The sequence below is a fragment of the Rattus rattus genome, chromosome 7 (genome assembly GCF_011064425.1).
Source record: "Rattus rattus isolate New Zealand chromosome 7, Rrattus_CSIRO_v1, whole genome shotgun sequence".
NCBI classification, from domain to species: Eukaryota; Metazoa; Chordata; class Mammalia; order Rodentia; family Muridae; genus Rattus; species Rattus rattus.
Genome location: NC_046160.1, coordinates 42,039,325 through 42,066,366, shown reverse-complemented (window position 1 = coordinate 42,066,366; position 27,042 = coordinate 42,039,325). Strand labels below are relative to the sequence as shown.

Genomic DNA, 27,042 nt, shown 5'->3' with positions numbered 1-27,042 from the left:
GGCTTCCCATCTGAATCATCCTATGTCACTTCTGCTGAAGTTTGTGCCTCATTCCGTCGTATACGCTATGTGGCTAATGAGACTTCTCATGTCAATTTGACTTAAAGTATTTTTCCTCTTGGGTAGCTCACAGAATGTTCTCTTTGTTGGTGACATCCCTTCGGCAGTGTCGCTGACACGTCTTTGCTATTTGGCCCTGATTTCCCCCGAGTGGTTCTCGGCTTTTAGTGTGCAGAGATTATTATGTTCTTGCTTTCACGCCCCCACCCCCACCCCAGTACTGGAAAGTGCATCTGGCAGCTCTTCACAGGCTCTTAGGCATTCTCTTTCTCTCTGCTCCCTGGAATCCCTGTGAGATAGGTTTGGGCATTTATGAGCTGTTTTTTTTTTTTTCCTTTTCTTCGACCTCAATTTGATAACTTCAAAACAAAACCATCAAGGCTTCACAGATGACTGTCTCTTAGCAAGGAGAACTCCTCATCCTAATGTTTTGTCTCATGGGAAGTGAGTGAGCTCCTTCTTCTGGCCACTGCTTTCTAGCTGTGAGAGTGAATTTCAATCAGAGCGTCCCCAGTGGGTTTGCTGTCACGCTCATTGCCACACATGGCCATGTCTCCTGCCTCTCTGTCTCTTTCTTTTTCTCTTCCACCCCTTCCTCCACTTCTCTCTCTCCCTCTTCTCACTTCCCCTTCCCCTCTCCCTTCCACTCCTCCTTTTTCTCCTTTTTCTTCCCTTTGTGACAGGGTTTCCCTCAGTAGCTTTGGCTAGCCTGGAACTCACTATATAGACAAGGATGTGTAGACCATAAAGCAGAGACAAGTAGATGTCCAGGAGTTTGAGGCCAGATTGGTCTATAACTCAGTGTAGCCTTCGGTGACTTTCTGTCTTTGAGGAAGGGAAAAGAAGAATCAAATTTGTGTTGTCGGGAGGTCATTTGATCAGGGTTAGATTGGGGTTGAGGTTAGAGAATAGGTGTGGTCCTCTGGTTTCCTGCCACCCCCCAGCCCCCATGGACTCATCTTGTCAGATATCCTGACAGCTTATTTACACCTCTGTCTTTTTTACCTGACCATTGGACCCCAAACATGGAAGGCATACTCTATTGATCTGAGGCAGCCCACGTGGGAAGCCACCATGAATGTTCCATGCCTCATGCTGAGAGGACCAGTGGACACTCTGGTCTGTTCTCCCAGCATACCACCAGCCTACATGATGTTTCCCTGAGGGCCACCCCATACACTCCTTGTCATGTATCCTTCTGTTTAGAGTACTGTGGAGAGTCCTATATGGTGGGAAGGAGATTGGGAACCAGCCCAGAAGGGAAAATCTACTCCCCCAAAAATAAAGCAGTGTATGGAAAGCACATCCTAAGCTTAAACCTGGGTACCCAGAGCTCACCCAGTGATGCTGGTTGCAGCTTGCAGTAGGGTGGGCAGGGAGTAGGACCAGACTGGCTGCACCATGAGTGAGAGCCTTTTTAGTTTCTGTATGGATGCCCTAGCCAGTCCTAGCCAAACTGTGCCTAAACAGATATGATTTCTTCCACAGGGGATGCAGGAGAAAAGGGAAACAAAGGAGCCCCAGGACGGCCAGGAAGAGTCGGCCCCACAGGAGAAAAAGGTATTCACAGCTCCAGCCTCCATGGGGAGGAGGTGGCTGGAATATGGAGGAGACAGAGATCAACTTAGACAGAGGTTATGGAGGGAAGGCACAGTGCTGGCCTGCAGAGCCTGAGAAAAGTACTGTATTCTGGAAACATAGTGGTGACTCCCTGAATGCCAAGGTTCAGGATCACGGCTATGTATTAAATGAGAGCACAGCCATGAAGGAAGGATGGGAGGAGGCAGGGCACAGGCTGGGACGTTGCAGTAGTAGCTGACCCACCTACCGAGCAGAAGTGTTGAGTGGGAGTGGTTTCCACTTTAATAAAACAATGTGAATCTGCCTCGGGGAGGCTGGTGACACTCAACTGTGTATTTAAAGGAGTTAAAGCCTGTGTGTGAAGGAATCAGAACATGCATGCACAGGGATGAGAACATGCATGTATAGGAATGAGGGTTCCCATGTTGGGTAGCCACACCATACACAAAAGGGAGTCAGGACATGCACTGAAATAATCAGAATGTTCAGGAGCTGGATGTCCAAGGGGAGACGATCAAGGGCGGAAGTGCTCCAGTTTATATACATGGAACAGAATTTGAACATATGTGATTACACATGAAAGGAGCCTACCATAAGCAGGTGCTCAGTGAGCATGGCTGCCACCTATAGGGTGCCACCATCTTTACTATTTTATACTATATTATATTTTAAAATGTTTTATTTGTAACGAATTATGTGTATATGTATGTGTCTGTGTATGGGTTTGTGCATGTGAGTGCAGTGTCTGTGGAGATCAGAAGGGGGAGTTGGAACCCCTGGAGCTGGAGTTACCTGCAGTCTACTGGGCCCTCTTGAAAAGCAGCAATCGCCAGTTTTTAAAAGATTTATTTTCCTTATTTTAAGTGTGTGTGTGTGTGTGTGTGTGTGTGTGTGTGTGTGTATACACATGAATACAAGTGTCCATAGAGGTAAGATATGTCAGATTCTCTTGGAGATGTGGTTACAGGCAGTTGTATGCTACCTGATATGGGTCTGGGAAGCCAACTCAGTCCTCAGGAAGAACAGTGTGTGCTCTTAACCACCAAGCCATCTCTTCACTCCCAAGGTTTTCTTTTCTTTTCTTCTTTTTTTTGATACAGGGTCTCACTATGTAGCCCTGCTGGCCTAGAACTTGCTATGTAGAGCAGGTTGGTTGCGAACTCACGCGGTTCTGTCTGCCTCTTTCTAGTTTATATTTATTAATGTGTCTCATTATTAAAAGCTGTATAGCCAGGCAGCGGTGGCACATGCTTTTAATCCTAGCACTCGGGAAGCAGACACAGTCAGATCTCTGAGTTTGACCCCAGCCGGCACATTCAATTCGAGGACAGGCTATATAGAGAAATTCTATCTCAGGAAAAATGAAAAAGAAGAAAGAAAAGAAAAGGCTGTAAAGAAAAGCATCCTGAAGCCAGGCAGGTGGTGCAGGCCGTTAATCCCAGCACTCCGGATGCAGAAGCAGATGGATCTCTGTGCATTCCTGCTCCTGGTCTACACAGCAGGAAACCCTGCCTTTGGAAACAAAACAAGTGAATGAACAAAGAAGAGAAAGAGGCTGCTCTCAGCACCCTGTGCCCATCCATCATGAGAACATGGATCACCACAGCTGACCTTGGGACATTGGAAAGCCTCTTTCTGTTTAAAAAACTACTAGAATAACATATTTGAAATTTTAAAGGATGATTTATAGACTCTTCCTGATCAAGTGCACAGGCTACGTCGTTTTGAGCTCACACACTGTGAGGCCCTTGTCTGGTGCGATGTGACCATCATATCCCTCCACTAACCCCAGACAGACACTAATTTTTTACTTCTTATTTTTTCCTGTTACTCATAGAAATGAATCACAAATGATGAATGGGATATTATCACAGTTCAGAGATCAAAATGTACCAAGATATTTGCTGCGAAAAGACCGTCTCTGTGGCCCTTGATAACTTTTTACTCATTTTTAAAAAAAGAGTTATTTGTTATTGAGACACTGTCACTGTCCTCAGACACACCAGAAAAGGGCATTAGATCCCATTACAGATGGTTGTGAAGCACTATGTGGTTGCTGGGAATTGAACTCAGGACCTCTGGAAGAGTAGTCAATGCTCTTAACCACTGAGCCATCTCTCCAGCCCCTTTTTACTCATTTTTGCAGAGAGATCTTATGAATTGGCAAACACGTTTATGTTTCTCATTTCTTTTGTGCAAACAAGATTTTCTTCTGCACTTTGCTCCTTCTACGTAATAGAGCATCTTGGAGGTTATTCCAGGAGAGGATGCAAAGGTCTCCTTATATTTTTTATTCAGCAATTGGTGTGCTCAGGTGTGTGTTTATTCTGATTTACCTAAGGTTCACATTTTCTCGGATTTTTGCTGTCATGTGTGTGTGTGTGTGTGTGTGTGTGTGTATGTATGTGGTGTTTGTGTGTGTTTGTGTGTGTATGTATGCATGCATGTATGTATATGTACATGTTGTTTGCATGTGTTTTATGTAGGTGTGTTGTATATGTGTTGTTTTGTGTGTGTGTATGTATATGTGTGTGTTATGTGTGTATGTATATGTGCATGTTGTTTGTGTGTGTTTGTGTGTAGGTGTGTGTGTGTTTATGTGTGTTGTTATGTGTGTGTGTTTGTTTGTATTTGTGTGTTTGTGTGCATGCGTAGCTTCAAGATGTACTCTGATCTTGGGATTGCTTATTAGACTGAGTGTGCATTTGCAAGTTTGGGTGGATGTGATAGTTCACACCTTTAATTCTAGTAACACTAAAAGCAGAGGCAGGAGGATCATGAGTTTGAGGTTGGCCTGAGCTACACAGCAATATTCCCTTTCCAAAACCATGCCCATCTCAGATTTACTCTTGTTAGTTAATGTCAAATATGTGAAGATGGCCTTAAGATGTTTTCAAGCTTGTTCCCCAAACTGCCCTCCATTGCCTGCTGCAAGCCCTGTGAGCTACATTTGCCTCAGGAGTTAGGGAGGCCAGGCATGGAGGCCCACGCCTTAATGACAGCACTCAGGAGACAGAGTCAGGCAGATATCTATGAGCTTGACAACAGACTGGTCTAGAGAGTGAGTTCTGGGCCAGCCAGGACTACACAAAAACCAACTTAAGAATGATGTAGGCTTCCCAGGAATCTTGTCCAGGCCCAGGAGTGGGATGGAGTAGGTCTGTGAATCCTGGTCACAGGCTAGCACTGCAGCTGGATGGGCAGGACGCCTGCTGAGCTATCCAGGGCACAGTAGAGATGCCCAAGCTGAGCTGTTCATCCTCTTGGAGAACCCAACTCCAAGCCTTGTAGGCTGTATCCTCATATCTCTGGAAGACCAGGCAATGTCACCGTGCTGGGAGGTACAGCTGGATTCCTTCTAGAAAGCTCTGTTCAGTCACGCTTCAGTTCTAACTATTGTTGGGTTATGGATGTGAAATCCAGGTCCACAAGGTGGTGGGTTTTCCCTGTTCTGTGTAGATACAGCACCAACCATTCTGCTCCTTAAAGCAGTCATGAGGCTGCCCAGCCTCTGACCTTTACACGTCATGACCTTTCCAGCCTCTGGCTTTACACGTCTCACAACTGCAAACGTGGCCCATATCTGTAGTTGGGTTTGGCCGTCAACTTGTGCCAACATCCTTTTATATTCAGCGTGGCACCGGCTTCTGAGTGTTCTGGTAACCTCATCAGGACCTTCTGTTCTAGAACATTCTCTTATGACTGCTTTCTCTCTTCCCATCACTTGATGTGTAGGCGCTTTCCTCAGCTAATTTGAAACCAATTCTTACTATGGCCACATCAGGCGCTGTTCAGGAAGTCTGGGAGCTGTGTCATCCCAGCGCCTCTCCTCTCTTCACATCTCAAACAGATCCACTGCCAAGCTGGAAAGGAGGCAGCAGGGACTGAGTACCAGGCCCTGCTGCTCCCCACCTTCAATCTGGCTAGCTTCCAGGCTCACCGTGAGGCGCGAGCTGCCCTCCCCACAAGGTTGCATGGTTTGTGGGTATCTATTCATGGTGTGTGCTGTGGGTGGGCCCTGCTGGGGCCTCTGCTCCCATCTGCTGGGGATGCTCCTGCTCGTCCGTTACCTCCTGGAGGTGTGAACAGTCTTTCTAGAGTGTGGGTTTGATACCCTTCCTTTCCTATTGATTTGAGGACTCGCAGAGATTAAGATTCCTGGCATTTTGTTTCCTAGTACCTGCAGGTAGGGCCCAGGCATGAGTGCCCCTGAGGAGGCCTACATACCACTGCAAGCCCAATGTGTGCTCCCTGCTTGCCGCTCCCGTTTTATGGCTGTGCACTCTCCCTAAGGAATTTTGCTCCCTCTCTTTCTCCTTCCCCATTTACGGTACTATTTTCTTGCTGTGTCCCAAATGCAATGCATGTGGTTATGCATGCCTACCACCCAGCACTCAGGAGACTAAGGCAGAAGGGTGGTGAGTTTGAGGCCAGCCTTGGCTACATAGTGAGATACTGTCTCTAAAACAAACTGCAAAAAAAAAAAAAAAAACAAAAAAAAAAAAAAAAAAAAAAAAAAAAAACAAAAAAAAAAAAAAAAAAAAAAACAAAAACAAAAACAAAAAAAAACCCTTGAAAATAAAACCAAAACAAAATATAATGTATGACATTTCAACCAAAGCGGCATTCTAGACGGTGATAACTGTAGTATTGTGCCAGAAATGGAGGGCAGCTGAAGGCATGGGGGTGAAAGCATTGATCAGGTTGGAACAGATGCAAGAAGGTTTAATGAAGAAATGCACTGCAGGAGACAGACGCAGGAGCTGAATTCAGAAAGAGAGAAAGAGAGAGAGAGAAAGAGAGAGGGGAGGGGGGAGGGAAAGGGGAGGGGGAGAGTGGAAGGGGGAGGAAGGAGGGAGGGAGGGAAGGAAAGGAGAGGGAGAGGAGAGGGAGAGGGAGAGGAGAGGGAGAGGGAAAAGGGGAAGACGAGTGGAGGGGATGATGGGAAGGGATGAGAGCCTGAGAACGAATTCTTTATAAGGGTTAAGGAAGCTGCCTGGTTTGACTTTGTCCCCAGGAGTGGGTTCATATTTGGAAAGACAAGCGTGCACCTTGATCCCTTGTTAAGCAGTAAATGTTACAGCAGGAGCCATTGTTCTTGATTTGGGCCATGCGGAGCGAGATGTGCAGGCTCTAGGTGTGTGTGGGACATCACAGGCTGCTGGGGTCCGAGTGTTAACGTGGAATTTTCTGACTCCTCTTTGAGACAGGCTCTCAAGTATCACAGACTGGCCTCGAACTTCCTGTGAAATCATCCTCCTGCTTCAGCCTCCTGAGTACTAGAGTTAAGGGCGTGCAGCATCCCACCTGGTGTCCTGGTTGCCTTATCCATTGTCATGACAGGACGCTCTGACCAAAGCGACTCTAGGAAGGATTTATTTGGACTCACACACTTTGAGGTTAAAGCCTGTCATCGCTCACATTGGCAGAGTTCGAAGCTGCCTTTTAGGTCACCTGCCACTACTTAAATAGCCCGATCTTATAGAAATGAGATCCACTGGAGACCCCAGGAGGTGGACCTGCTAGTGACCGGCACCTTCAAAGGACGCTGTGATGGGTGCTCAGTGAGTGCCACAGTTGAGCAGCATGTCACCATTTCTTTTTTATTCTTGACACTCCCGCAGCATGTGGGCAATGACAGATCTACATCATCCTAAATTTTATGTCCCTGGGGCTCAACCTAATGCTGGTACCCTGAAAGCCTTTTTCAGTTAGTTTGAAATATACCTTGAGATTTAATATCTTTAAGTATCTTTGAAGTCCCTGGGTGATCTCAGCTCTGGCTGAGGGCCCTGTCTGTGTACCCCCTGCACCCCCCACAGCCTCTGAAAGGCACCGATGTTGCCTTGTACTAACAGGCCTAGGTGCTGCTGCTGCAGACAGCACCCCCTAGGGTACCGGGCTCCCCAGTCTGGGTCTGGACAGCTCAGCTTCCACCAGATGGAACTTGTGCCCACCCGGGGGCTGGTCTGGAGTAAGTGGCTGACTTGCAGAGTGGGCAGCCCCCTGCTAAGGGGAAACCTGCTGGTGAATCGAGTTTACTGAAACAAAGCCAGGCCGAGTGGAGCCAGCAGAATTGCCTGCCGTCATCTGCCCTTTAGTGAGACAAGAACAGTGTCTGCATTTTTGGGTGGCGTGCTGTGTGGCAGGCACAGAGTGGCTCTGCTGATGTGACTTGATATGTGTGTGTTGTCCCAGATTTTTCTGTCTGGTTCCCAGACTTACGCTGTGACAAGAGCGGGTGGCTGCCCCGTTCCCCTGCCACAGAGGCTGGGGCCCCTCCTGGCACAGACAGGGGAGGGTAGCTGTGCCAGCACTGGGCTGTCATGAGCTGCAGCCCACACACCATCCCTCATAAAAATCGCTGAGGAGGCTGAATTGCAAGTGCCCCCTTTGCCCCATCTCCACTTCAAAGGGCGCTGATATCTTCATTAAAATTAATAAGAATCACGCACCTGCTGTGAGCTGCCCACCCGCTCCCATCTTCCTGCGTGTCTGGAGAACAAATGGGAGCCTCCCCACTTCTCGTTAGAGTAATGGGCTGTGAGGATGGAGGTCACCGCGGCTCCCAGCATTCTGAGTGCCTCAGTAAGCTTCTCTGCTTAAAGGCACAGGCTCTAAACGTGTCTCGGTGCAGCTGACCTAGTGTGCATACTGCATAAAGCTTTTGAAAAAAAAAATCTCCTTCTGCAGGGGTTCTAGCCTTGTAACCAGGACACCACGATGCTCATGGAGCTAAAACCAGTCTGTGACCAAACACGGAGGAGGAGCAGATATTCTAGATGTGTCAGAGCCTTTCATTACTTCTTCTTCAACACATCCAAATGATAGTATAGTCCCAGCAGCAGCAGCAGCAGCAGTTGTAGCTGCTGATCCCGTGTGAAGCTATGATGCTAGAGGGTCAGGTAGCAAAAGGTCCCCTCTGCTGCTTTGGGTTAACTAACTCTGTGCTAAATAACTTTATCATACTGGGTTGTGTGAGGATCAACTGTGTGCACACATGTATAGCATGTATATTCACATACACATATGTATAATATGTATATGTTTATATGTGAACATGCATGCACACACAAAATCATAGGTGTAAATTACTGTTTGTATATTTGTATGTAAGTATATGTATATAAAGTGCCATGTGTTTGCATGTTCATATATACGTATACATGTGTACAAATATTCTGTGTATATATGCTTGTATTCACATGTATATTTGTGTGTATGTATAGATAGCACACTGTATCCTTGTATGAACATACATATATGTGAATGAATTTAATTGTAAGTATATATAAGTGTGTACACACATATTTGCATATACATATGTGAATGTGAGTTTGAGGTATTTCTATATATGCATAATTACATGTATGTATGATTATGAAGCATCTAGTTGTACTTGTATAGTCATGCTTACATGTGATACATATGTGTACTCTATGTATGCATATTTGCGTATGTGTGTTCTAGTTAGTTTGGCTTCTCTTATTGTGATAAAACATTTTGACCAACAGTAGCTTAGAGGAGAAAGAGTATATTTCAGCATACAGGTTATAGTCCATCTGTAACCTGACTTGAGGAAGTCAGGGCAGGAACTCAAAGCAGGAACCTGGAGGCAGGGATATTGGAGAAAATCTGTATTTTGGCTTGTTCTCCCATTTACTCACAGACTCGTGCTTAGCTGGTTTCTTATGTAGCCCAGGACCACTTGCCTAGGCATAGTTCTGCCCAGAGTGGGTCGGGCTCTCATGTATCAATTATAAATCAAGGCAATGCCTCACAGACAAGTCCATAGGCCCATCTGATCTAGGCAATTTCATAGTTGAAGCTTTCCTCTCATAGGACTCTGGGTTGTGTCAAACTGACAAAGTAAAGTAGGACAGTGTGTTTGTGTTGACATGACTATGGTATGCATGTTCATGTGTGTGTGTGTACCTGTGTCTAATATGCATGCGTGTGTGTGTGTGCTGTGTGTATGTGTGTGTTGCTCAGCTCCAAATCTGACCCTAGCAGACGTTCTGCTCCCAGCAGCTGCTCTCACTCTGGTGGATCAGAGACTGGGGTAGACCCAGAGATGTTTATGGGGAGGCAACGGCTCTGTCTGCCTAGCCCAGACTGTCTCACAAAGGCCTTCTTCTGAGTGTACCCAGGCTTCTCAGGCTTGAGGTGCCATGGATTGGGGCCTAGTAGTCCGGCTGAAAGTTTGGGACAGAAGAGAATGAAGTGCTAGACAGGAAAGGTAGAGTTGTCTGACTGCCACTGGCCAATGGCCCAAGAGGCCACTGTTTGCTTTCCTATGGCCAGAAAGACCATGAGCCTGCACAAGATCTTCAGCTCTGGTTCTTAGAAGTGTACCCTCCAGTACTTCCTGAGCCAGTGAGGAGTAGGCTTGGGGTACGCCATAGAGGTAAAGTCCCCTGTCCAAGAGCTGAGGCACACTTGGAGCCCTGATGGAGTCATGTGACACTGGTCTTAGTATAATCTAATCATTGGATTCCTGCCTATGACCTATGCATGCCACTCTGGCTTCCTGATACAGTGACCTGGGATTCTGGGGACATTTAGGACATCATTTGCAGGTGAGAAAGAGGGTTTAAAGATGATTACAACATATCTAAGGGTGTACGAATGTGAAGCTGGATGTAGTACTCACATCTTTAATCCCAGCACTTAGGAGGCAGAGGCAAAGTAAATCTCTGAGGGTTCAAGGCCAGCCTGGCCTACATAGTGAGTTACAAGCCAGCCAGAACTCTTGTGAATAAAAACCTGGGACTTGGGTCTGTCCTCATGTAGTTTATGCTCTGAATCACTGGACAGTGATATTCACTGGTTCACTGGGTGACCTGTGGAATTCACCTCCCTTTTGGGACTTGCTTCTGTGCTGGAGCAGAGGACAACAGGGTCAGTCAGCTTGTTGTAGAAGTTAGGTTGTTCTTCCTCCCATCCCCATGCTCCCAGAAATAAGACTCAGACTCAAAATATATTTACAACTACCTTGGCCATATACCTAGGCTCTTCTCTGCGTAGACCATAACTTAATAACCAATTTATTCTAATCTACGTGCTGTCTCATGTTTTGTTACCTGTGCTCACACATCTTCCATGCAAATCTCCTGCCCGGCGCTATCCCAGATCCCTCCAGCCTTCTACCTTCTATTTCCTGCCTATAGGCTAAAGATTTGTTTACTTATTTTTGTTGTTTGTTTTATTTATTTACATTTCAAATGTTATCCCTCTTTCCAGTTTCCATTTCACAAGCCTCCATCTCTTCTTCCCTCCCCCCGCCTCTATGAGGGTGCTCCCCCACTGCCCACCCACTCCTGCCTCAGTGGCCTAACGTTCCCCTATCCTGGGTCATCAAGTCTCCACAGGACCAAGGGGCTCCCCTCTCAGTGATGCCAGAGGCATCCTCTGCTACATAATGAGCTGGAGCCATGGGTACCTCCTGTGTACTCTTTGGTTGGTGGTTTAGTCCCTGGGAGCTCTGGGGGAGCTGGTTGGTTGATATTGTCGTTCTTCCTATGAGGTTGCAAACCCCTTCAGCTCCTACAGTCCTTGCCCTAACTCCTCCATTGGGGTCCCTATGCTTAGTCCAATGTTTGGTTGGGTACATCCACATCTGTATTGGTCCAGCTCTGCCAGAGCCTCTCAAGGGACAGCTATACAGGGCTCCTGTCAGTAAGCACTTCTTGGCATCAGCAATAGTGTCTGGGTTTGGTGTCAGCAGATGGAATGAATCCCCAGGTGGGGCGGTCTCTGGTTTGCCTTTCCTTCAGTCTCTGCTGCACTCTTTGTCCCTGCATTTCTTTTGACAGGAGGAATTCTGGATTAATATTTTTGAGGTTGGTGGGTGACCCCATCTCTCAATTGAGGGCCGTACCTATCTACTAGGTATGGTCTCTATAGGTTCTCTCTCCCCTTTGTTGGGTAATTTGGCTAAAGTCATCCTTGTTGGGGCCTGGGAACCTCTTGGGTCTCTGGCATCTGGGACTTTCTAGTGGCTGCTTCTTCCCCTACTGCTACACATCTACTTTCAAATTTCTGACCCTCTGTACTTCTCCCCCATCTCCTCCCATATCTGAACTGGTCCCCCTTTCTCTCCCCCTCCTCTCTCCCTCCCAGATCCCTCTCTCCCTCTACTACCCAGAGATTATTCTCTTCCCCCTACTGAGTAGTACTGTAGCACCCACACTTAGATGTGATCTTCTTTCTTCTTGGGTTTGATATGGTCTGTGAGTTGTATCATGGGTATTCTGAGCTTCCTTTTGGCTAATATCTACTTACCAGTGATCACATACCATGTGTCTTCTTTTGTGACTGGGTTACCTCACTCAGGATATTTTCCAATGCTATCCATTTACCTGTGAATTTCATGAAATTATTGTTTTTAATAGCTGAGTAATACTCCATTGTGCAAATGTACCATATTTTCTGTATCTATTCCTCTGTTGAGGGACATCTGGGTTGTTTCCAGCTTCAGGCTATTATAAATAAGGCTGCTATGAACATAGTGGGAGATGTATCCTTATTATATGTTGGAACATCTTTTGGATATATGCCCAGGAGTGGTATAGCTGGAACCTCAGGTAGAACTATTCCAATTTTCTGAGGAACCGCCAGACTGATTTCCAGAGTGGTTGTACCAACAATGGAGGAGTGTTCCTCTTTCTCCACATCCTCGCTAGCATCTGCTGTCACCTGACTTTTTGATCTTAGCCATTCTGACTGGTGTGAGGTGAAATCTCAGGCTTGTTTTGATTTGCATTTCCTTTATGACTAAGGATGTTGAACATTTCTTTAAGTACTTCTCAGCCATTTGAGATTCCTCAGTTAAGAATTCTCTGTTTAGCTCTGTCCCCCATTTTAATAGGGTTATTTGGTTCTCTGGAGTCTAACTTCTTGAGTTTTTTGTATATTTTGGATATTAGCCCTCTATTGTATTGGTGTGAATCTAACCAAGCAAATGAAAGATCGGAATGACAAGAACTTCAAGTCTCTGAAGAAAGAAATTGAAGAAGATCACAGAATATGGAAAGATCTCCCATGTTTGTGGATTGGCAGGATTAACATAGTAAAAATGGCCATCTTACCTAAAGCAATCTACAGATTCAATGCAATCCCCATCAAAATTCCAACTCAATTCTTCACAGAGATAGAAAGAGCAATTCTCAAATTTACTTGGAATAACAAAAATCCAGGATACCCAAAAGCATTCTTAACAATAAAAGAACTTCTGGGGGAATCACCATCTCTGACCTCAAGCTATACTACAGAGCAGTAGTGATAAAAAAAACCCCACATGATATTGGTACAGAGAGATCAGTGGAATAGAATTGAAGACCCAGAGATGAACCCACACACCTATGGTCACTTGATCTTTGACAAAGGAGCCAAAACCATCCAGTAAAGAAAAGACAGCATGGTGCTGGATCAACTGGCAGTCAGCATGTAGAATAATGCAAATTGACCCATTCTCATCTCCTTGTACAAAGCTCAAGTCCAGGCGGATCAAGGACCTCCGCGTAAAACCAGATACGACAAATCTAACAGAAGAGAAAGTGAGGAAGAACCTCATATACATTGGCACAGGGGGCATTTTCCTGAACAGAACACCAATGGCTTATGCTTTAAGATCAAGAATTGACAAATGGGACCTCATAAAATTGCAAAGCTTCTGAAGGCAAAGGACACCATCAATAGGACCAAACAGCAATCCACAGATTGGGAAAAGATCTTTACCAACCCTACATCTGACAGGCAAAAGATTTACAATTGACAGGTGCCACATCCATACAGATACAAGATATTCTCTCTACACTTGTACTGCTGTGGAGAGCCACAGACTTGAACTATGGAGATTTGGTTCATTGGGTGTTGGAGTCTGGAAACCCAAGATCTAGGTGGGGTAGGGCTGTTTTCTCCATGGCTTGCAGACAGCTGCTCTTTCTTTCCCCCGTATCCCCATGTAGCCTGTCTTCTGTGCCTATCTGGTGTTTCCTCTTATTAATGCTACCAGTGCTATTGGATCAGGGTTTGACCTATGACCTCAGTGAATACCCATGGCCTCTTTCAAGATTCTATTCTCAGGTTCTGCAGAGCAGGAGAGACTTCAGCACAGACTTTTTGGATGGACTACTGAGCTCATCAAAAGATGGGTATGATGGGCTGGGATATGGCTCAGTCAGTGAAGTACATACAAATACATATACACACACACACAGACACACCATGATGATGTGGCATTGGGCTTAGTAAACTCATGTGAATGTACTGTCCTGGAACAGCATATGAGAAGCGTCTGCCTTTGTTCCTTAAGGATGGAGAAGGGAGGCTGGGGAGCTGGCTCAGCGGTTAAGAGCACTGATTGCTCTTCCAGAGGTCTTGAGTTCAATTCCTATCAACTACATGGTGGCTCACAGCCATCTATAATGGAATCCGATACCCTCTTCTGGTGTGTCTGAAGACAGCTACCGTGTACTCATATAAATAAAATTAAAACGATAGGGAAGGGAACAGACCTACCCTAGGGTGCCATACACCTCACTGTAGCCCCTCACTTGCTCCTTCTGCCTTCAAGGATTGGGTGGAGGGTGGAATCTCAGATAAACTGATAGAAGCAATGTGTAAGCCAGTCCTAGCCGACTTTGGTGCCCATCATTCATTTGGGACTGTGCTCAAGTGCAGGTGTTCATGCACCCGGCCCTTGGGGCTGTCAGCGTGAGTTGCCACACTTCTAGACACTTGAGTGACTCTGCATGTGATGATGAATGATTGTTGCTGGGGACATGTGTGTCCCACCTGCTATGTGCCAGGTGCAGTTCTGGGTGGTGTGCCTGTTTCCCCAGCATCCAACTAGGGGCGTGCGGCCAACCCCGTTTCATAGGTGCACAGGGGCCACTGAGCCAAGCTCTGTGGTGGCACAGAGCCACTGAGCAAGGCCGTGAGGCATTGGGGTGGTGGTTGGGAGAAGACAAATGGCTTGTTTGTGGGTGTTTTCTTCAAAATCCTTTACTATAGGATTTCAGATTCTTATTTTTAAAAAGTGCTAATTTCTGTATATAAGTATTTTTCTTGAATATATATGTATGCATGTGTATATATATACATACATATATATACACATACATATACACACACACACACACACACACACACACACACACATATATATATATATATATATATATATATACTTTCTCCCTACTTTCTATATGTGTGCCTCTTTCCAAAAGAAAATATCAGATTCCTTGGAACTGGAGTTATAGATGGCTGCGAGATGCCAGGTGGATTCTGAGAACTGAACCCAGTTCCTCTGAAATAGCAACCAGTGCTCTTTAACCACTGAGTCATCTGTCCCATCCCTTAAGTTATATATGCTTTGTGACAGGGTCTCATTTATCTCATTCTATCTGTCTGCCTTGAAACTTAACTATGAACCCACAGGGCTTTACCTGCCTCGGCTTCCCAAGTGCTGGGATTAAAGAAGTGTGCCACCATATCCAGCTTACATTTTTTTACTTTTTCTGAGGCCGGGTTTCATGCAGTCCAGGCTGGTCCTGAAATTATATAGTCTAGGATGACCTTGGACTTCTGGTCTTCTTACATGTATCTCCCGAATACTGGGAGTTACAAGCGTGTGCTGCTATGCTAGTTTACACCATGCTGGGGATTGAATTTGGAGTGTTGTGCATGTTAGCCAGCCCTCTCTCAACTAAGCCATACCCCAGCACCAGATTCCAGGTTCACAGAGGCGAAAACAAAGGCTCGGAGAGATTAAACTACGTCTTCAGGGCTACTTAGCTCCGTAAGTTCAGAGAGGATGTGCAGACTTAGGGCTGTCTCACTCCTTGTCTCCCCAGACCTCTGCACATCTTAAACCAATGGCATCAATGTTATGTGCATTGTCCAGCAGTACTCAGGGGCCCAAGAGGCCCCCTGAAGGCTGCAAGCTGCTGCCTACCCAGGCCAGCTGGCGGCGTTGGCTTTCTAGGGCTCCAGGCTCTGCCTCCCTGTGTCCTTCACGTCCTCTGTGCCGAGTTGCTGCTGTCTCCACTGTGCCCCGTTTCCCACACTCGCACTTAGTTCCTGCGTTCCCTGATGGTAGGGCTTGGCACCTACACTACTCCAAGGACAGGAGCTGAGTGTGGTGCCAGCTGGTACTAGGAGCCAAGTGTCAACAACAGCTTTGAATCCCTGCTCCTGTTGGGCTTTGAGGGTTAGGGATGGGCTGAAGCCAAGTGTTCTCGAATCAGCCTCAGGTTGTGACTGATTTATGACAGCCAGACTCTTGCTGGAGCCAGTGGACTGAGTCAGACAATAGAGTGCTAATCGACTGTTGTGTTAAGGTGGGAGTTTTGCAGGAAAAAAAAAAACCACCCTGGGGCATTTGTGATGCCAGTGTTTTTCCCCCAGGGATCTTTGAGCCTCTTTATCCTATCTGCCTGTCACCTCAGGGACCAACCTTCTTCTACCTGATGTGGCTGGAAGGCTGAGAAGGCAGAGCTGTGGTGTGACTTTCTCTTCACTACAGTCTTGAACCAGTTAGATGGTTCTCAAAGGGAAGCAGCCCCACGGAGGATCAGAGACCTCTGAATCCCTTGCCATCTTCCCCTATACAGCACACAACAGATTCTACATGCACGCTCAGGAGCCTCAATCCTGCCAGCCTTGTAGTAGCAGGCAACAGATTGCCCAAGGTTTTGGGCATTTAGCGGGAGCTGGTCTTTTCAGGGTAAAATTTTTGGTTTTTATTTTCTAGGACCCATCGACCCAGCCCCCGTCTGTCTGGGAATGTGGCAAACCTGGGTATTGGAATGACAAATCTGTCTGTCCCTTATACACAAGAGCAGTGCGGTGGGGTGTAGAGTTCCCAGGTGGCAGATGGGCAAGTTGAGCCTAATACACTATGTGAACTTGGGCTGAACAGGTCAGCTCACTGGCTGGCTTTCAGGAACGGTGGCACTGAACGCCTTCATGTGGGAGCGGCTGGGCTCCCACCTCCACTGTGGGGCTTCCGGGGTCATTCTGACATGTCCAATCTGTGGCATCCACACTTCATGCAGCCAAAGACAGCTTCATCAAAACATCAGCTATGTTTGTGATTTCCTTAAAAACTCAGTTGCATGGTCTAGTGGGAACTCTGCTGATGTCAGGGGAGTCTTAGGATTTCAGACAATTGGGTACAATTGCTAAAGTCTCCCCTTCTTTTCTTATTCTTTAACTCATTGATCAAGATACCAATGGATGGATGTCCTGACAGGTCTGCTGCCTGCCCTGGTCTCAGCCTTTCTCCTTCCTGAATGCCCTCCCCCATCCCCTGTAAGGCTTCATGGAGTTGCTTCTGAGCCTGCCTCCCCTCTTTTCTGCTTCCCTCCAGTTCCTCTAGATTCCCTTTTTACTGGTGTCAAGCCCTATTCTGCCCCCAAGTTAAACCCACTGCCTTTCTTCCTCTTGTCTCTAGGATCTGAGAACCCAGTGCCTTTCCTGGTTTTAGGATGATCCACTCTGCACCTGGGTACCCAGGCTGGAAGCTGTGATTGGCCTCATCTCGTATCCTGACATTGAGGTGCTGTCAACTTACAGACACTTGCCAACTAAGGAGCTTCTTTTCAGTTCCTAGATGCTGTCTGGCTAGCCACCAGCTGGCCTCTATGCTTGCCTTGTCCATTTTTCAAGCATTTCCCAAGCAAGCATCTCTCTCCCTCTCCTCTCACTGACTCTCTCGTGGCCCCCATTGCTCCATGGATGCATTATAGCCTCTCAGATGCCCTCCCTCAGTCTCCAGATAGGGCAGGGCCCTTGCCCTGGGCCACCTCAGTGCCTCTTTCCTCTCCAACAGTTTACCTTTCCCCTAGGTTGCAATTGCTGGATTGTCCCTGTGCCCTTGGCTCATAGTCTGCACCCTGCTGGACCAGTGACTTGTTTTGCTCTTCCACCCACAGAGACTTCATCAATCTTTATCTCCTGGCACCAGGAGGGTAGAATGGTTTTCAAATCATCAGATCATGGCTCTTGATCTGGTTCTGCTGGACTTAACCTGGTCAAATCACTTAATCTTAGAACAGTTTTAGAAGCAGTCCAGGAGAATACAGATGTGCTTTGCAAGCAAGAACTTTGTTCTCACGCTCTTCCCACGGACAGTGTGCTTTCTGGTCAGCTGTGGCTCACTGGAGCCAGTGCTCTGTCCTTTGGACTCCATCTGCTCTGCGCTGAGGGAACATTCTACCCACTCCAGTACGGGGAGGCCTTCTGGGAAGTGCTGTGCTATCAGATGCTTCAGCAGCACACAGGGCAGCCCTTCCTCCTGTCTGTCTCGAGAGCCTCCATTCGTCTCTGGGATGATCAGAAGATCATGGTGTCTTGACCACCCATGAACCTGTCTGAGGGGAAGTTGGTGCCTGTCTCTTCCTCAGGGCTTCGCTGTATGCTTGCTTTCTACTTGCGCTTTGGCGTCTCACCAGTGAGAGTCCCAAAAGCTTATCATCGAGGGAGCAAGGATACTCAGGGAAGGACGTAGCCTTGAGGAATGACTTCTGTCTTGATTTGTTGTGGATTTCGGAGAGGATAGCTGGTCCTAGCCGCCTTAACTTTATTCCAGTGATTAGTGTTCTTTGGGGTCAGGTAAGGTCAGCCACTGCCTCATCTTGCAGTGGATGAGAGATAGCAGAAGGGCTAGCGGCCTTGTGACAGGAAGCAGTCTTCAGGTACACAGAGAGCATTCTGGTTGTATCTCCCCATGCCATGTGTCTCCTGCAGAGTCACCTTCAAATGCAGCCGGAGGTACCCAGGGCTTTGTTGTTCCCAAGAATAACAAGCTGTGTCTGTATTCCAGAGCGATGCTTTTTGGTTTGGGTGTGAGAACACGCTTGGGAGACACCACTGAGCTAGGATACAGGACAGGGACCTGCCCTTCCTGGTCCAGACTCAGAGGAAAGCTGACCTTGACTGAGTGACTCAGGAGTGCTGGTCTGTCCGCCTCCCTTCTGCCATCTGAGTGACTTATCTCCTCTTTTGGAAACAAAACCAGTGGGCTCTCTGTGAGGAGTCATCCTGTGGCAGTCATATGCGCCCTTGAAGAGCCTGTGCTTTGTGAAGTCTCTTCTTGTGTGCATGTGTGCACATGTGTGATGGTGAGGAGGGGACACATAAGAGCACCTGTGCATATATGATAGAGCAGAGGAGGTGTGCCAGACTGCCTGTGTATTTGTGATGGTGAACGGGAGGTGTGTGTGTGTGTGTGTGTGTGTGTGTGTGTGTGTGTGTGTGAGAGAGAGAGAGAGAGAGAGAGAGAGAGAGAGGCGCATGTCAGATCAATCATGCATCAATCAACTTTGACATTATTTTTTTTTCTACAGGAGACATGGGGGACAAGGGACAGAAAGGCACTGTGGGCCGCCATGGAAAAATTGGTCCCATTGGCGCAAAAGGTATTTGTGACACACGTCTCTCCCTATATTCCCCACTAGGCTCAGGGTGTCTGGGAACAGCCACTGACTGTGCCACGTTGCCTGGAGCTCTTATTTTCAAGTGTCACTCTGATAAGCTCTGTCGCAGCATTCTCACTCTAGGGAAACCAAAGGGATTGCTGGCTTTGTGAGCATCAGGGTGGGTGGAGTCACACCAGCCTGCAGCATTTTCAGAGCAGAACATTTAACCTCCTGGATGCTGGACCCAGATCCCAAATCTTCAGCTACACCTCCCCTAACAAGCATGATGAAATGATGAGAGACTCACATGGTCAGGATGTGATGTTTCTTGAATTTACCCCACCCCCAGGTTCAGTTTCCCAGTCTTCTAAGACTCAGCCTGAACAGGGCGTGGGGTGGCACCAGCACGTCTGAGATTGGGAACTCCAGTGTCAGGCAGCACCTGATGCTGCACATGACTCGTGTAACTTTGGCAGGTCAGGACTCCCTCTCTGTGGCCAGGACCTCAGGTACGAGAGAGTTAACGGATAGCTGAATGCTGTACCGTTCTGTTTTGTGTCCTCTGGTCTACATTCAGTCATCAGACATGTTCTGAACACTTGGACCTAGGGGACAAAATGGTTGCATAGCTTTCTGTGTGATCTCATTGAGGTCGGCCTGGGGTCCTGTTGTGGGTTGGCCATAGGGACAGCCAACTTTGGTAGCCAATGGCTGTGCTGGCAATCACAGATAATAAAGGAATTTGGCTGTGGTCCTCCCAGCTCTGTCTCCTGGGTTCTTGTACTGGAGTAGGTTGACTCCTGGCCCTAGGAAGTCCTTGTTTGAAGTCTGAGCTGAGTTGGCTTGGGCGATTTGTTCTGATCCGCATCGAGGACCTGCTGCAGCCCTGTGCCGTCCTCTCAGGAAGAGATGACCAGGAGTGTTGGGGGGTGGGCACTCAGCTGTCCCTCCTCTGGGACGGACCTGCTATCAGATATCATCTGGGTAATATCCTGGATGCTGGACCCGGAGTGCTGAGGGCCGTCTTCCTGATGAGCATGGAGTATTGCGGGACTTGCAGGCTACAGAACCTTTGCAGAATCAAGATAAAGTATCAATCTCATAAAAACTGCCATTTCCACTGTTCCAGCTGCACAGTTCGATGGCGCCACCACATTTGCAATGTGATGCAACCGTGCCCATTGCTTCCAAAAGGTTTTTATCGCCCCACGGGGACGCTGCACCATTAAGCAGTAACTCCCTCCCTCCCTCCTCTCCAGCTCTGACAACCCAGAGTCTGCTTTTTGTCTCTGTGAATTTGCCCATCCTACATATTATACGATGGGATTTGCCCTCTGCGGCATCTTGTTTCTCTTAGTACAGTGCTCTTCGAATTCATCCTGTAGCAGTTGTCAATATCCCCCTATTTTAACACTGAATAACACCTACTTCATAGATAAACCATGATTTTGTTTTTCAAAGCATTCTGAGAACTCCTTCCCTGGGGAGACATAGACGATGTCTATCCCTTCCTCCTAAGGTCACAACAACAAACGAAAGTACTCCCCCACCAAAATTCAATCTAGAGGACAAATGGATTTATTGGGCTTATATGAGAGGAGCTACTTGCAGGACTGTGGGGAACCCCAAAGTAGCGACACTGGAAAGTCACAGTGATGGAGTCCCCCGCCCCAACTGCGTGGAAAGTTAACCTTTCTTAGCCTACATTCTCTGGCACTCCTGAGACCCCACGAAGTCAGGGAAGAACTACATGTAAATGGCTGGCAGGGTGGGCGAATTGCTTAGAAGACCGTGCTGTGTGCTACAGTCTCCCAGGCTGTTGGTATTCAGCCATCTGTCCCCATTGGCCGCTATGGACAATGCTATAATGAGCAAGGGGAAGACAGAAGGAACACATATTCTTTTCCACGCAGCATGTGTGCTGGGCACATCTCCAAGTCTCATATGGAGACCAGGATCACCCTTACTTGGTTTTGATTATTTGATTGGCTTTGCCTTTAAGTGGGGCTGTCCTCTTGGGTCCTGGTCAGGCTGAGGTTCTGATGGTCTTCAAGCCCCTGACAGAACACAGAGGAGTGAGTTGAGCAGAGGCTGCCTAGAGGCTTCCTTCCTTATGTGAATGGACTGTGAATCTGCAGATGTGGAGTCCTTCATGGAGACAGTTGTACACACTAGGGATTCTAAAATGACTGATATAGGTGTGCGCACACACACACACACACACACACATATGGCTTGGTCTCACAGTGGCTGGATAGCCTCATTGGTCCCACTGTGTTCTATACTATTTGTGTGTTTCTCTCTCTCTCTCTCTCTCTCTCTCTCTCTCTCTCTCTCTCCTCCTCCTCTCCTCCCTCTCTCTCATCTCTCTCTCTCTCTCTCTCTCTCTCTCTCTCTCTCTCTCTCTCTCTCTCTCTCTCTTTGTGTGTGTGTGTGTGTGTGTGTGTGTGTGTGTGTGTGTGTGTGTCCTGGGAGGTTGATGGCAAGGGTTGGGAGGCTTGACCCACCTACCAGGAGTTAGGCAGGAGTCCTGGCGTTAGGTCCTTCTGTGACACTACACTATCTGGAGTGGATCCAGAGGAACTTGGGTTACAGTTTGGGGTTATTGGTGTGAGTCTGACAAAGAGAACTTCCTGGTTCTGGCTATCTGCAAGCTCACCCCAACTCCCATTTTATGTTCATCTAGACTTTCCTGTTGTACTGAGAGACGTAAAACTGGCCTACCCTCATCCATCTGCTCAGGGCGTTAATTCATCACACGGCGTTGCCTGTAAAACACTCCCTGAGGGGAGGAGTCGGAGCTGACTCTCTTCCAGTATGTTACTGGTTGCTCCCCCAGATCCCACAAAGTGAAAATGTCCATACTTATAAACAGCCTGAAGAGCCATCTACAGAGCATGGTGATGGGGGGTGATGGGAATTGAACCCCGCGCCTCAGACACGCTGTGTAAATATACACTGAGCTACATCCTCGGCCTCAGTAAACAAGAGTTTTAACTCGATACATTCTAATTCAAGGGCTATTACCCCCTCCAAATGCTAACTTTAATTTTTCTTCTTGCCTCTAGGTGAAAAAGGAGATTCTGGTGACATCGGACCCCCTGGTCCCAGTGGAGAACCTGGTAGGACATAAAGGACCAGAAACCTTTAATAAAATCGTTTAACTTTATACTTTAAAACCATCAACGCTGGGGCTGGAGTGATGGTCCAGAGATTAAGACCACTGGCTGCTTTTCCAGAGTACCTGGCTTCAATTTCTAGCAACCGCAACAATTTGTAACTCCAGTTCCAGGGGATCAGATGCCCTCTTTTGGCGTCTGGGTCACTGTAGACACACATGGTGCACAGACATAATGCCGGCAAAACACAAACACTTTCTCAGGGTTGGAATTCATCTGTAAGGCATCAGGTAAACCTGTCCTAAAGGTTGGGACACTTGTCTCCTGATCCTTCTCTCAGGAGTATATGTATCTGATGTGGTGTGTGTGTGTGTGTGTGTGTGTGTGTGTGTGTGTGTGTGTGTGTGTGTGTGTGTGTGTGTGTGCGCGCACATGTTAGTGTACTTGTGTGTACCCTTCTTTTCCAAAACCAGTCCCTTGCCTAACAGGCTGCTTCACACAGGTATTCCATGTGAGTGCAGCCAGCTGAGGAAGGCTATTGGGGAGATGGATAACCAGGTCACTCAACTGACAACTGAGATAAAATTCATAAAAAATGGTACGTTAGATTGAGGCCTTCCCCGTCCCTACTCCGCCCCTCCCCCTTCTCCCCGGAAGCTGGACAGCAGTGGCTTCCACGTGCTGCTCAGCGCCCACCGCTGCCGTGCCCGTGGCTGTGGTGTGGTGGAGTGTGTTGAGTTTGTTTATAGAAATGCAAGTGCTGGCCCTTTCAGCACTGCCCTCCCCTGCAGCTGTTGCTGGTGTGCGCGAGACCGAGAGCAAGATCTACCTGCTGGTGAAGGAGGAGAAGCGGTACGCAGATGCCCAGCTGTCCTGCCAAGGCCGAGGAGGCACACTGAGCATGCCCAAAGACGAGGCAGCCAATGGCCTGATGGCTTCATACCTGGCACAGGCTGGCCTGGCTCGGGTCTTCATTGGCATCAATGACCTGGAGAGAGAAGGCGCTTTCGTGTACTCGGACCGCTCCCCTATGCAAACCTTCAACAAATGGCGCAGCGGAGAGCCCAACAACGCTTATGATGAGGAGGACTGTGTGGAGATGGTGGCCTCAGGTGGCTGGAACGATGTGGCCTGCCACATTACCATGTACTTCATGTGTGAGTTTGACAAAGAGAACTTGTGAGGGCCGACAGGGGAGACGGCCATCTGAACCCCACCTTCTATAGACACCAGCAGCCACAAGCTACCCCTAAACACCACTAGCCATGTCTGTGGATTCCTTTCCGCTCGGTAGTGCGGAGCCTCGTTGGCAGCTGGGAGGGCTGTTTGGACCACAGGAGGGGAGAAATCTTGTTTCCGAGTGCTGTTGTGAATAGGTGCCATTTTATCCCCCTTGTCAGACGTTCATTATGGCTAACCACTCAGAAGGATGCTGTGAAGCTCTTGCCTTGGTCCAGTCACAAAACATGGTAAATGTCGCAGCAGCTAGCAAACAGTGGCTATAGGGGCAGAGTTGCCGCCCACCCTATAAACTACACAGAAAGCACCCAGGTGGTGGCGACCAATGTTTCTATAGGTTACTCTACCACATAGATTCCTTTCACTGTATGTTATGTAGGTAAGATGACTGTGGCTGTGCTTCAAACCCCGTATGTCAGGAAAACAAATAAATCCTCTGACTTCTGCTAAGGAATGTGTGGTGATTTTTGTCCTATCTTCTTCATTAGCTGTGTTATCCATGAATGTGGATAAAGCAAATCACCTTGAAATACAGAGACCTAGAATACTTACTACCACAGGCCAGGGATTCACACGAGGCTTAGCCGTCCGTCACAGCGAGAGCCAGCTCATGCCATTGGTTTGGTAGGGTTCCACGCCTCTGAGGCTATAGAATGGAGAACCTTGGTGATGGAGAGCAGAGGCCACCACAGCCTTTGCTAGGTACAGGTTCCTCTAAGGCACAGCTCAACAGGGCAGGAGGGAGCCCTGGAGAGCAAAGCCACACTCATCTTGACCTGGCCTTGGGCCACAGCCTTCAGTCTTTGCAGTGTTCTGCTTATAATAAGCTCCAGTCCACCTATGGGAACTGTAGGGACTGGAGCTCTGGGGAGCTTGAGTAATAACCTTCAATTTCTACCTTTTATATGTCAGAATCTTTAGTTTAAAAAATAACCCCTCTCTTCCCAAAGAAAATATATCATCACATGCAACCAAACCAACCTGGGATGGGGAAGAGAGTGAATTATGGTGACAGCCTCTTGGGGCAGCGAGTCTTTCTGTGTGTCTTCTAGGAAGTCCTTGCTGCCCTAGGCTCTGATAATCTCTCTCTCTCTCTCTCTCTCTCTCTCTCTCTCCCCTCTCTCTCTCTGTGTGTGTGTGTGTGTGTGTGATTTCTCAAAACAGTATTTCTTGGTGTAGACCTGGCTGTCCTGGAACTTGCTCTGCAGACCAGGCTGCCCTCAAACTCTCAGAGATCCCCCTGCCTCTGTCTCTCAACTGCTGGGATGAAAAGCCTATGCCATCACAGTCACGATGGATAATTTTCTTCTACTGATGTGTGTGGGCCAGTTTGGGGGGGAGCTTCCTGGATATTGAGCCCAGGGCCTTACACAGGCTTTCCCTGCTCCTTGCAGGCTTAGTCCACTCCAGGAAGGGTGTTTTCACGGTGAGCTAACTTGGAAGATGAACTTGGTGTCTCCCTTGTATCTTGTCTTGTATCAGCTGCAGAAGAAAGACTGTGTGATGCTGGGAGTCGGTGAACCTGTTCCCACTGTAGTGTCCCAAGGGAGGCATCTGCCTCGAGGGGAAAGGGTAGGCGTGTTGTTACTCGTTACAATGGATCCAGGTCCCTAGAGTCAACTGTCCTGTATGTTAGCTGAGTGCTAGTTCCACATGCTTGAGTCCCATAGAGATGGAGCGTGACTGTGGACAATGAAGTCCTTTGTCTCCAGGAGTCTTGCACTTCCTGCCAGCATCCATATGCTGAGAAGGCTGACATGGTGGCTGGGAAGGGGGCGCCTCAGACTTTCATAGTTTTTATTCTCTCTCTCTCTCTCTCTCTCTCTCTCTCTCTCTCTCTCATCTATTACACCCCCACTTCACTTTCCACTCCCTATCTCCTCCCAGGCCCTCCCTGTCATCTTCCCCTCCTCTTCCCACCCCATCCACCCCTCCTTTCTCTTTAGAAAAGGGAAGGCACCCCAAGGCTATTAAACACTATCCATGACACATCAAGTGGCAGTAAGTCTAGGCGCCTTCTTTCCTATTAAGACTGGACAAGGCAACCAGCAGGAGAAGAGCGTCCCAGAAGCAGGCAAAAGCGTTAGAGTTATCTCCTACTCTCACAAGAAGACCGAGCTACGCGACTGTCACATAGGTGCGAAAGGCCTAGCTCAGACTCACGCATGCTCCCTGGTTGGTGGCTCTGATTCTGTGAGCCACTATGAGCCCAGGTTAGTTGATTCTGTTTCACAGTTCTTGGTGTACATTTTTTTAAAAATTTCTTTGGAAGCTTCCTCAGGCACCATGATGTCATGCAGTGCTTCTTCTTCTTCTTCTTTTTTGGAACTTATAACATTTATTCCATCGGTTTCCGGGCAAAATCTGGGTGTGTCCCTCCCAACCTCCCCATTCAAGAAAGTTCACTGGGGTTCAGTCTTCAGGACCCAGGGCTTCCCTTGCCTGGTTGGCTGAACAAACTACATCTTTGACTGGTGTCCCTTATATAGCAGTTGGGTCACTGGCCACTGGTTTGAGAGTATCCAGCCACTCCTGTCTGGTCATTTATATGCAATTCCATTCTGACTGTAAGTATCTTAGGGTCTCTGGGAAGAGCTGGACTGTGTGGTTTGAGAAAGGACTAGGAAAAGGGAGCTCCATCATCTATGCTGGGTACACGCTGTCCAGTTGGGCTGTTTTAGGGTCATCTATACTCTTGCACATAACCCCTCACCCATTAAATCCATTAGTTCTCCAGCAAGAACTTGGGTGGAGTTGGACTTTGCCATTGGGACCTTAGATAGGGGTTGGTGGTTGGTGTGGGGTTAGACATTCCCTAGCTTCCCCTTCACACCAGGGAGAGCATTTTTGTAATGTATGAGCTGAGAGGTTCATGGTTTGTTTGGGAGAGGAGGTTCCTGTCTTTGTAAATGGGAAAGCAGACTAAAGCAAAAGGTGCACAGAGATGCTTATCTGAGCCCCTGCCTCCTGTGACAGGAGGTCAGAAGTCACCAGTCTGCTGCTGCGTCTGCCTGGCTTTTGACCTGGAGAGGCCTGCCTTTCTCCCTGCTGGTTCTTCCCTTTGGCGCCACTCACACCAGGTCTGCCGATCTGTGGTTTGTCACTTGGCGTTTCTTCAGGGCATATTCTGGGTCTGGTAGACCTGGCTGTTAGGCGTCACAGTTCTGTCTTTTCAGAGCAAGCCATGAGTCGCCGGGGGATGATGGCATACCTAGGGGACAATGCTGTAGGCAAGTCCTCAGAGATTTCAGTCTTGATCTGGCATAGCCAAGCCTGTGTCTGTTCTCCCAAAGGAAGTAGAGCTCCCCACACCCCCATGTTCTGTTCACTGGAGTGCCCTTCAGAAAAGACAAAGACAGGCTGGGGTGTGCAGCTTGCGTGAGCACCTCCAAGTTCGCATGTGCACAGTCTGATTATGTATTGGTAGGAAGAATGGAAACCCCCTCTGGACTCAAAATCAGAGCTGTGCAGTTGAACTTCCTGGTTGGTTTCTCCTTCAGATAACGTCCAACATGTTCACACGATGAGGAGCCTGGTAGGCAGGTGCAGCACCATCTGGGGCATGAATCTGTGGAAACAGTGTGTAAGATCCCTCACTGGGAGAAGCCCAGGGGCTC

At 47.9% G+C, this 27,042-nt stretch overlaps 1 protein-coding gene across 1 annotated transcript in view; it reads left to right on the top strand.

Moving 5' to 3' along the window:
• Colec11 (collectin subfamily member 11) overlaps positions 1–23,879 on the top strand; it is a 29,494-nt gene extending 5,615 nt beyond the window's left edge. Inside the window, exons 3-7 of the mRNA XM_032908627.1 lie at positions 1,549–1,620; positions 18,996–19,067; positions 22,136–22,189; positions 22,689–22,784; positions 22,978–23,879. Of these exons, the coding sequence (XP_032764518.1) occupies positions 1,549–1,620; positions 18,996–19,067; positions 22,136–22,189; positions 22,689–22,784; positions 22,978–23,369 (686 nt within the window). The 3' untranslated portion in view covers positions 23,370–23,879. The remainder of the gene's footprint in view (positions 1–1,548; positions 1,621–18,995; positions 19,068–22,135; positions 22,190–22,688; positions 22,785–22,977) is intronic.
• Positions 23,880–27,042: the final 3,163 nt, after the last annotated feature.